Source organism: Lagopus muta, chromosome 9 (genome assembly GCF_023343835.1).
Source record: "Lagopus muta isolate bLagMut1 chromosome 9, bLagMut1 primary, whole genome shotgun sequence".
Classification (NCBI taxonomy): Eukaryota; Metazoa; Chordata; class Aves; order Galliformes; family Phasianidae; genus Lagopus; species Lagopus muta.
In genome coordinates, this window is record NC_064441.1 from 13295402 (window position 1) to 13307168 (window position 11767).

Consider the following 11767-nt stretch of genomic DNA (forward strand, 5'->3'; position numbering starts at 1 on the left):
TAGAAAAAGTTTGCTCAGCACAGCTACCAGCCTGCCTTTCTCAGAGTGCTTTATTAATAATTTCTCATTCGGAGAGTTCCTCCAATCAGATCTTTATCCTTTTTTCAAGCAGGAAAGACCCATTTTCATTCAAAACTCCTCAGAATAATGCTATTATATTCAGTCTGTGGTATCTGCAGGCTGTCCTGGCTACTTACCAACTTTTATGATAGGAACAAAGAGATGGTAATCTACTGTTCAACCTCAATTCCCTTCCCACCACCTCATTTATAATAAGAATATTCTTACGGTAGACAGTGAAGCGGGTGCCAAAATCTCACTTGCATCAGTGGACTGGGGAGGTCCCTCCTTGTGCTACATAAATCTTAATATGCATTTTACATGTTTTGTGTTTCATTGCGTAAGTAGATGAGTCTACAGTCCTAGTTCTCCCATTTATAAACTATTTTCATACCTTTTGTGGTATTGTGGATGCTGGCCCTTCGTGCATCAAGGGAAGACAGAGCACCTTAATATTTCACATTGACAATATTTTTGCATTGATCCACATGTTAAACACTCAGTTATACAGATATATTCTTGTGATCCTTTCCTGATCTCTTGATGCACAGATGTGAAGAGCTGCAACCACCTCTCCAAAAAATAAACACATGGAAACTTTCCAACTTGCAAAGTTACAAGTCTGTATTCTATAGGCTCTATGCATTTTCTTTGCAGAGCTGATAATTTATGTGAAGAATCATGGAAATCCTGACAGCCAATAGCTCCTATTGGAACACGTTAATAACTCATTTGATACCAGTGAACATGAAGACAGAAGGTAAAACATCTATTTCCCTGTACGTGTTTGTACTATAGTGAATATTGCTGAAATACCACATGTATTTTTGATTTTATAATACATGCCCACATTTTCAGTACATCTTTCTTAGGAACTCTGATACAAAATGCGAACCACGTCCAATGACCGTCAGGGCAATTACCAGAGCACTATCAGAGATGGACACAACAAGAGCCGGCAGTCTCACGATTTCTTATAGCTTTCACATTAAATCTGCTTGCTCTATTCACACACATGATTCCAGCAGAGTAATATTTCTCCTGGTATAACACCTTTGATTGAAATGGCACTGGAGTGAGAACAATTGTGATCCATCTGATGAGAGCAGGCAGCGTTTGCCCAGTGTTCTATCTGTACGTTAAGCAGCCCCACAAAACACAATTGGTTTTCATTGGTCCAAAGAGACTCGTGTCTGCATTCTGAGGGAAGCACAGGAGCAAAACTGAAGCACTGTCTCTAAGATCACCTCTTGCAGAATGCAGAAGCTCATGTGAAACCCCCTTTGCTTTCAAAGACACTTAAAAACACACTACATAAATTAAAAATTGAAGGGAGAAATAAGAATTAAACCAGACTTCTTCTCATAGCCTAAGGGATGAAAAATACTTGTTTCAGAATTGATTACAGCCAGCAGTGGTTCATCTCTGGAGACCCAAGCTCAATTCGTAACTGAAAAACAAGGTTTGTGGTTTTAAATTAAGTCAGTTCCATTCCTCTTCCCAGTCACAGTGTGAAGTCAAACACCTGACAAAGCACAAAGTGGTCAGAACAAGTACTTCCTCCTTTTGTTAGAAAGACCCAAAGATACCTCATGCAACCATCTTTTCTTTATCAATGTTTAGTAAGTTGCAACTTGCACACTTTGCACATCTTGTGTTTTAAATTGATTCAGTGTTTGGAGGACAGAGGGTTTTCCCATGCTTTTGTGCATGTAGCGATCATGACCATTAAAAATGCTACTACAATTTTCTGTATTTGTCAGAAGCAGAAAACAGCACATAGTCAAGTGCTGACCTTATTGTTCTATCAAAATAACATGCCAAGTCCTAAAAATGGTCTCCATCTCAATTCAGTGCAACTTAGTGCACTCAGCATCTCATTTATGTTATTGATTCTTCACTAATACAAGCACTATCTCCAGCTTAAGAAGCATGCTGTAATTAAATCAACCAAAAGCAAGCACAGGCATTATTTTTAAGCATAAGAGTTGAGTGTTATTTAAGTACTTTAACCTCTGCTAGACGTCTTCCCAACAACAGGCAGAGATCTTTGGAACCACATCCATAATCTTTCTCATAGTCTATTTTTCCTCTATCATTTTCTTAATTCAAAACGTTTTTTTTGTTGTTGTTGTTGTCTTAATTCCTCTAATCCTCTTTTCTGAATATACAAAAGCACTAAAAATGGCCTCTTTTAACTGCCAGTTGTTAATACTTATTCAATAGAGCAGCATACAGGGCAGGGCTCAGCCCAGCAGCACTGTACAAAGGCAGAGTCCCACTCAATTCTTCTGAAGCTTTGCCTAAACAAAAAAACTGCAATCCTTCATTTCAGCAAAAGAAGCTTTGCATTACTACATCCATCCATGAAAACATGCCCAGGTGCAGTTGGAATACGTGCTGGGTAATTCCCTGCTGCAGTGTAGTAGGTGGAGCTCAAATTATGGACCAGATTCAGATGGCATAACTCTACTGACACACCGCTCATATCGAAGTGAAGCAGATGCTTCTAATACAGTGTGAGAAGCACAGCCAGCGCTCTCTCAGAATGACAGGAAGCACTTTTTAATATAAAAAAGAGACTTCTAAAAGCTAAGTTAATCAGGATTATCTATTTCAGACTCCCAAAACTCAATTCCTGATCACTCAACCACAAAACTTTTGCAGGGGAGAGCAAGGAATTCTGCGCACACACACGAACCCAAATTAAAAGAGCTTATGCTGACGGTGCTGCTGTGTGAAAGCCCCATTTAGAAACTGCATCAAAGCTTCACACTCCAGACAGCAGATCCAATGCCACAGACGCAGCACCCACCCCAGCAGGAGCTGGGCTCCCTGTCCCTGCGGGAGCACACAGCTCTGCAGAGGCACTGCAGCCTCGCTGGGCACTGCTGGCAACAGAGCTGCAAGCGCTGCGTGGCCGCTGCCACGGAAAGCATGGGCAGTTCATGCAGCAGCAGACAGACAAAAAGAAGTGACGTGCTCTATTAGCAGATGGGATTTTCAAGCACTGTCTCAGGGCACTCCGACTGGGAGAAAAAAGCAGGCTACTGCCCAAACCCAGTCAGTCTGAGATCCACTCGGGATCAAAGCAGAACACATACAGTAGTAACACAAAGCACCACATTCCACAGGACACTGCACCTTAGCCTGTATTTCGAATACCAAGTTAACTGTCCCTTCCATTTTTAACTCTTCCATCTGGAAATTGGGAATATATGCTAACAGGCCAATTATAACATTTCCCAGTGACCCATACCATTAATGTGTTTAGGCTGACAGTGATGAACTAAGGGAATGAGCATGTGAATTGGTCTTTCAGCAAGGGTATGGGCAACCTTATGCTATGATCTTCTTACTAGTTTATTAGATATATATTTCCTCTTCAAAGCAAGTTTAAGATCAAATACCAAAATTTCACCAAGAATTCAAATAGCACAGCAGCCAGTTATCATCTGTTTAACTTAAAGTCAAATACAGGAAACAGACACTTTACACATCAGTAACAATTGCACACACACACACACACTTATTGCATCCTATCTGTATAAATTAATTTTCACAAATCCATTTTGCTTTCTCTACCCATACTCACATTCACAGAAAGCACAACACACAGACAATGTGAAACACTTCCTGTAGAAAAGCCTACAGGCTCCTATGAGAATAGTCTGGCAAAACCACTTTTGTTTAAAAACTCAAGTTCCAAAATGAGCCTTCAAAGAGAATCAGAGACCCACCACTAAGATAAAACGTACTCGAGGTGACCACACTTTCCATGTGCAACCATCACATGATCTTTATTAAACCAGGACTTTTTCAGGAAATTATAAAAGTAGTAGCAAAACCCCATATTTTTCATCAAGTTTAACAACAGGACAGTCTCTCTCAGCAGAGCTCCCAGACAGAGCCAGACCACCATCTGGCTCCATCGTGGAGCAATGACAACTCACACAAGCAAGCACCTCGCAGCGCTCAGGATGCACGCACTCGGGTGGCTCTGCACAGCTCCATTACAGCCATGAACACACAGCTGCACACAGTCTCCCTCCTCAGAACAGAAACACACCCTCAGACACTCAAACAAGGGGGAAAATACAACATTTTATGCATTTTTCTACGCTTCCCTGCTACGCCTGTTACCAATGAACGTCAAGAAATATCTTAAATATCTCACTGCATTGTTAGCACTATATACTATATATAATTTTAATTGTTTTCACACATGCTAATGTTTCCAGTATGATAAATGTCTTTTTAAATCCTGCAGTTTTGTCACACTTCTGTTTGACGGTGACTCCCAGGCATACATATCAAGACAAAAATAAATACTGCTCTGGTGGCAAACACTTCAGAACTCTTAGGACGCTAATACAGTGGCACTTGAAGACTTTTTAAATACAACAGCAAAAGACAGTTGTTAAATAGAAGCCTGCTCTGACACAGCTACAGAACCCGCACTGCATCTGTGAGTCCATCCCTGTTTGTGCACGAACAGCTTCCGATCTTCGGACACATTAATGCTACACTCCAGCCCTCTGCCCATAACCTTAAAAAAGCCCTCGGTGCTATTCCAAGCAAGCCTCCCCTCTAGCTGTACATCAGAAACGCTGTAATTCCCAAACAATTGAGGTAATTATAAAAATGAATATCATTTATTGTTTGTTACTCTCATGTCTTAACACTTACTTCCATACAAAAGCCTGATTTTCAGCATCGCTTCCCAAGGGCATCTCCTCTCCACCCAGGGAGACATAAATGGATGAGAAATTGTGCCGGAGTTTTTGCTATCACCTTCCAGCCCACACGAACTCCATAAATAAGGTTTTGGTAGGAGGCTCCCCCGACATTTTAGAGAAGGGGAAAGGGAGCTTCCACTCATTTTCAGTTCCACTTTATTTTCTGTTTTAAATCACATCTAACCCATTGCAAGTGAAGAAAAGGAAAAAAAAAAGAAAAAAAAAAAAAAAAAAAAGAAAAAAAAAAGAAAAAAAAAAACAACAATCAGAAATCATCACATTACTACTGCATGTTACCCTTCAGCAGTCTTTGGAGGAACCCAGAACCCTCTCCTGACCCCCACCCTTCCACCAGCCCAGAGGGGCTCGGCCACATAGCGCTGCCCGCTCACAGCCGCGGCTTCCTGAGCAACGTTCTGCTTAGGTCCTTCACCTCCTCGGGGCTGCCAACCCGCTCGTAGCCCAGCAGGGCCATGGGCTGCTGGCAGTACTCCTCCACCTGCTTGATCTGCTGGAAGCTGAGCGCAGTCCTCCAGGCGCTCAGCGCCTGCGTGGCATTCCGGGCCGATACCACAAAGGGTTTGGAGGAATAGCCGGGGCCGCTGGTCATGTTGAGGGTGAACTTCTCCATCTCCGGGCTGACCGCCAGGTTAACGAAGCCGTACACCTGCCGCAGGGTCTTGATGGGCTCCATCACCAGGTCCTCGTAGCGCACGGCCATGTAGTTGCCCCGCAGCCAGTCCGGGGGGTGCAGGGCAGTCTGCAGGGTCTTGGCCATGCTGCTACAGATGACCTCCATGGCACCCAGGGCATGGTAGTCCGAGCCGCCCCCGCCGTCCTTCTTCCCGCCCAGCTTGTGGCCGGCGTCGAGGAAGGGCATGCGGTGGATGCGGGGGTCGCGGCTCCTCACCACCTGCAGGCTCTCCCGGATGAGGCCGTGTCGGGATTTGATGCGGGAGCTGGCGACCGCCCGCGGGTCCCGCACCAGGTGGATGACTTTGAGGTCCAGGGTGGGGTCCCGCATCAGCGGGGCGAGGACGGCCAGGTCGAAGACGCGCACGCCCTTGATGACCAGCGTGCGGTACTTGTGGCACTCCTCCTGGAAGCGGCTGAGGCGCTGCGGGGGACACTTCTTGCACACGCGGTCGTCCACCATGCCCACCACCTCCTTGCGGTAGGCCGGGCACAGGGGGGACGAGCAGATCACCTTGTTGGTGGCCGCCCCGAAGATGCCCAGCGTCGTCAGGTTCTTCCCGGCGCCCGCCGTGCTGTACAGCTGGAACACGGAGAGGTCGCAGCGGTACAGGGAGCTCAGCATGTCGCGGGCCGCTCCCTGCAGCGAGACGGCGTCCCCGGGATACAGCTTCTGCCAGACGTGCCACACGGGCTCGTAGAGAAAGAACACCTCGGGGTTCTGGTTGAAGAGCTCCCCGAAGAAGGACGACCCGGAGCGCCAGGTGGTGAATACGTACACTAGCTGCCTCCGCCCGCTCTGCGGAGCGCTGCTCCCGGCCGGCGGCGGAGGGGGCCGCTGGCGGGGGACGGCCGGGGGCTCCCCGCAGCGCCGCGGCTCCCGCCGCCACTTGTACTCCAGCAGGTTGAGGGCGGCGAGGAGCAGCAGGAGCGCGTAGCCCAGGCAAAGCGCCAGCGCTTTCCGCCGGCACACTTTCATGCTGGGCGGCGGCGGCGGCGGGGCCAACTGTTGCTCAGCGCCCCGGCGCCCCGGGGCCCGCGGCGGGCAGCAGGGCGCACCGCCCCCGGCGCCGTCTCCCGGCCGGCCCCCAGCGCCCGGCCCGCATGGCGCAGCCGCCGCGACGGCCCCTCCGCCGCCCCCGCCCCGCGCTGCCCTACTTAGCGGCAGCCGCGCGGCCGCCCGCGCTTATTCCGCGCCGCCATCGCCGCGCGGCCGCGGCCGCCGGCGCGAGGCGACACCGCGCTCCGCTCCGCCCCGCGGCGCGGCGGACGGGCGGGGACCGCGCAGCGCATCGCAGCGCATCGTAGCGCATCGCGTCCCCGCCCCGAGCGGGGGGAGTCCCGACCGCCGCCGCGCCGCCGACCGGCCGCGGAGGTGCGGCCCGGAATGGCGGCGCTCCGCCCCGCGTCCCCATTGGCCGCGGCCGCCGCAGTGCCCCGGCCCGCACCGTGCGGATCGGGCTGCGGGCAGAGCTGCGCGCCGCTCCCTCGGCTTTGTCCCCGCCGGTCCGCGGCCCCGCACCGCTCCGCACCGCCGGCCGTACCCGTCCACGAGCTCCCGTCTGCGGCTCCGGGGCGGCCCCGCCGGACCCGGCTGCACGGAAAACAGCGACCCCGAAGTTTGCTCCAAGCGCCGCGGCGCGGGCGAAGGAGCGGGAAGGAAAGGTTGAGAGGGAGCGCGTGGGTCTCTGCCTCTGCCCCACGCGTAGTCAGAACCCCGCTCCGAGCGGAGCGGGCTGCGGCTGCTGTACTGTACAGGAGATACGTCTCTGGAATGGGTGAGGGATGAAGACTGGTATGGAAGGCCCTCTACTCCGTTTCCTATGCTTGTTATTCTAACAGCTGCCGGAACACACACCTCCTCCTTGTCCCCTCCAACTTCCCCAAAAGCAAAAGACCCCACTTGACTTCTCCCCCCCTGCTTCAGGAACGCGTATCCTCCTCCAGTTCTGAACGACGTGTGTGACTGCTCCTGCTGACCCGCCCTTGCTGCGATATTTTGTCTCCTCCAGGTCTCTGAGCACACAGCTGTGCCCCTACGCAGCACTGCGGGCAGGGAGAGCTGTACACACAGCTCTTCCTATTGGAGAGAAGCCCAAAGTTCATCAAAAGGCAAGAAGGAAGGGAAGCTTTTTATTTTTAAAACGTGCAGCAGAGGGAATGCTTAAAGCCACGCTCAGCACAGATGAAGCATGTCTGGTTGGCAAAATAAATTGCAAGCTTACACCTGATGAGCTTGTAATGACTGACCTGCAGCCACTGATGCAGTACATAACGTAGCCTCTGAAATAGGCTGGAAACTTGCAATTATTTTATTCTTTAGACCCAGACTCTTTGAGTTCTCAGCGTGCAAGAAAGGCCTCTGCTTGTAACGCTTCTATGAAGTTAAGGTTCTCCTGCTCCCGTGGCAGTAACCCCTGGTAATGGTGAGGCAGCCTCCACCCCATTCATTTTTAGTTCTGGAATGCACTAATCCAGACATTAAAAGCTGTAACAGGGTTTCTGCTGTCTGTGCCTCTAGTGCTGTCAGGAGCACAGCTTCACTCCTGCTCAGGAAACCCTGGCTCCATGCAGCTCTGTAAACCAACCCATGTGCTGTAGAATGGAGCTGTGCTTTTTTGAATGTATTTATTCTGTGCAGGTGGACTCAAGCAGCCAGGTTTGGTGCAGCTGCAGCATTCAGCCCTCTTGGAGCAAGTTTCAGACCTGGTCACCAAGTTATCAGTGTAAGATATTCAGCATCAGTGAATATTCGTTACGCTTTATTTTTATATATATGCACACATGCACATTAACTTATATACATATATATATATACATACATGACAGATTTCTTTGGCCTCCTTTCAATTCACACCAAATTTGAGTTTTTTTCAAAACTGTCTACATGTCTCTTCCCTTAAATCTCATTTGTTCCCCATAACCTTATTTCTAGGCCAACTTCACTTTTAAACGTTGCATCTTGATTGCTTGCTTTACTGGAGCCAAACCCCACCTCTCTCGCCCTGCAGGTACACAACGGTGTGCAGAGGGATGGTGTAACTACAGCACATCCTTCATCCCGCACAGATTCACCCTGCAAAGTCCCCTCATCCTTCAGCTATAAATAAGTCAGCTGCACTTATCTCACACTGCAGCGAGCTGAGTAACTGTGAGTAAAATTCCCCCATTCAAGCTACAGGATAAAAACATTTTTTACATTTAATGCTTAAATATTTTATGCTCCACTTTAATATTTTATACTTGGTGATTATATTTAGGTTTCTTATATGTAATATTTAGAAAACCCCGATCTAAAAGCTGGATGTTTGCCACCCTCCCTTCATGAAACAGGTCTCTGAGCTCTGCCCACCATTGTGCTGGGATGGGGCTGACCAAGCACCGTGCTGCAGCACCTGGATCTGGGTGTGACTTCTGATGCTTCAGGACTTTATCGTGTTCAGAGGATGAGGAGGAGGAGATACCTTCCTGAGGTGAAGTTTCAGCAAGATGTGATCTGTTAAGGCTGGTTAATTTGGGATGAAAAACAGAGGCTTGTGCTGTTATGCATTTAGAATATGTAAGTCCTGGGTATTAATTTAAAACTCCCATATCTAACCCAATCTATTTGAAAGGAACATTAATGCCAAATGCCTCAAATGCTGCTCTGAAGTGAGGTTCTTGAAACAGAAGTGAATGATGCAGATTGCCAACTGTGAACAAAAGCTATGTAAAAACAGAGAGGCTGCCCAAACTAGAACATCTACCAATTTGTTTAAGACTATTTTCGCATTCCCAGATGGGTGAGAGAAGGCTGCCCAGCAGCCTTTAAAGCTACAGATGTTCATATTTTGCATCCTCCTTTCAACACCGTGCTCAGCTTCCTACAGCCTCTGCCATCCCACGCAGCAGCGCTGCCCCGCAGAACGCACCCATTTCCAACAGTGCTTCAACAGCCATCCCATTAACTGATGGAGCTGCAGTCAGCCTTTACAGTGCTGGTTTGCTCTTCAGATGTTCCTTCTGGGTGGCATGTGCAAAAGCAGTGCTGCAGAAGGCGCTGACGTGGGCCAAAATTAAAGCAGGTGTTGTTCAAGTCATAAACAGAAATAGAGGGCCAACTGGAGAGCCCATCTGGAGCAAGCTGTGCCCTGCCCCCACATTTCTCCGCTATATTTACCTCCACTTACACAGGTGACATTTTCAATAAAGTTAATTTCAATAAATATTTATAAATTCCTGTTTGTGCAGCTGAAGGAATCCTAGAATTTTATGAGTGTCCTGAGGACATTACAGCAGAGTTAAGTCTTCACTTGACTTTTATTAAAATTAAAAACCCTTTCTCAGCTGTTCTGGAACTGTTCTATGTTACAAAGGAAATTAAGAGATTCTAGTCTTATAACCGAATACCTTACACAACATCACTGCACAGTTTCACATCAGAAACCTCAAACCCTTTGGCATGGCGCATCCAAGAGCCAATTTAGCTGCACTGCACCAATGCTCTGCTCTCTCCCAAACTCATATTAGGGTACCCCCAACCCTTTCACAACCAAATTCGTGAACCAGAGTTAATGGTTAATTAGCATCCTCACACTCTCCAACCCCATGGGTGCATTGCCCAGGCACCCCTCTATCTCTGGTCAGCGCACCTCTCCCTCTGGTTGGCAGCCCCATACTAGGGGCTGTCCCCAGGCTACATGGAGGTTCCACACTTGCTCTCAGCTAACCTCTTACACACAAGGGCTTGAAGAGTACAGCTGACGGTCTGTCTTTAGGCAAGCAGCTAATGGAAGTTTTCCAGGCCACACAACAGCAATGACTGAGGAAGTAGTTCCAGCAGTGTTGCAACATACCGTGTTTCTTGCCTGTAAGCTTTAAGTGAAGACTTAATAACTGGAACATTCATATGATCCCTCCCAGGTGATTACTCTGGGCTCTAACATCAACAAGAGATCATTCATATTCAGCCTTTCCCATCATGCGGGGCCACATGAACTCTCTTCCTCCTTTTCTGTCTTTGGCATATGTTGCAGGAACTAAATGGACTCAGAGCTGTTTGCACCTCTCAGAGATGATGGGCTCAGACTTACAGCAAAAGAAGGGAGTAGAGAGAGGCAGAGCCCACAGCTCACTGCTGCCAAGAGATGGCCCTGCTTCCTCATTCCCCCCTCCTGGGTGCTTCACGGCACATACACTGCCCACCCCTGTGCTCACGCTGTCTTTCCACAAAGACACTCAGCCTACTGAAGCAATGCATGCACCCATTCGGCTTGCTTTGCCAGGCTACCTCTCTCCAGGTGCAGCAGGATCCTGCAGGTCTCCAAGTAGCTGAACAAGTGGGATGCAGAGTACAGCATTCACTCAGACCATCTTTTCAACACGAATAATCCAGATCATCGTCTAAGTTGATTGTTAACAAGGGACCCATTATCAAGAATGAGGAGTAACCTGCCCACCTCTGAGTCACTTTAACCCACCAAGCCAGCAGGAAGTCATTCGCATGAAAAACTTAAGAAAAAGCTTTTTCTCTTAATGAATTGGTTACTTACAGGGCATTAAAGGCACCAGAAAAGACAGACAAGCATCAGAGCAGGTGGCATCAGAAACAGGACCTGCAGCACACAGCAGCAAAAGGCTGTGACATGGCTCGGCCGTAACTCACACCCTCATACAGCACTACACAGGCCTCGCTTCCTTCACGTGAAGTTTCTGCAAGCAATTTCAGGGGTTGAAGAGCTGCTCATGACCTTAGTACCTAAGCAGTTCCTCCAAGCGGGAGATTCTTTGTTCAAGAGAGGATTATAGGAGCAACTCCAGTGAACAGCCCACGCTTGTTAGTGGGCTTCTAAGAAACAAGGTCACTGCTAACAGCAGGAGCACAGCAGAGCATCACAGCTGGACAACGTGGGCACGATCAGAGTCAGCCACCGGATGAGCCAGCAGAAGTAAGAAACCGTTGTTTGCAGAACACAAGTGCACAGTGCATTTTAGCAGGTTAAAAATAAAACCATTACTGGATATTGGCAAACTGACAATTTTATTGTCACCGTGTCGTTTGGGAAATTTTCTGCATAGAATACAAACAAAATAAGACAAAAAAGTTCATGTGAAACTACCATTTCCTCTTTAGGTAACCACGAACAGAAAACTTTCCAGCTTATGACAGCCACACAGTAAGACATCCCTGCACAAGATCAGACATCAGAAGAGTGACAAATGGAACCAGCTTACCCGTGAAAACTGACTGTGCTGACAGAAGCGAGCGAAGGAAAAAATATATGCAATTAGTTAAG

At 48.3% G+C, this 11767-nt stretch overlaps 1 protein-coding gene across 1 annotated transcript; it reads right to left on the bottom strand.

The window, feature by feature from the left end:
• Positions 1-3841: 3841 nt before the first annotated feature.
• Positions 3842-6540, bottom strand: CHST2 (carbohydrate sulfotransferase 2). The gene has a single exon (XM_048954550.1). It carries the CDS (start codon positions 6469-6471, stop codon positions 5188-5190), a length of 1284 nt encoding a protein of 427 aa, XP_048810507.1. The 5' UTR covers positions 6472-6540; the 3' UTR covers positions 3842-5187.
• Between the last annotated feature and the right edge of the window lie 5227 nt (positions 6541-11767).

Excerpts from the sequence above, each read along its gene's own strand:
- CHST2 (XM_048954550.1), bottom strand. The coding sequence starts at position 6,471 with ATGAAAGTGTGCCGGCGGAAAGCGCTGGCGCTTTGCCTGGGCTACGCG.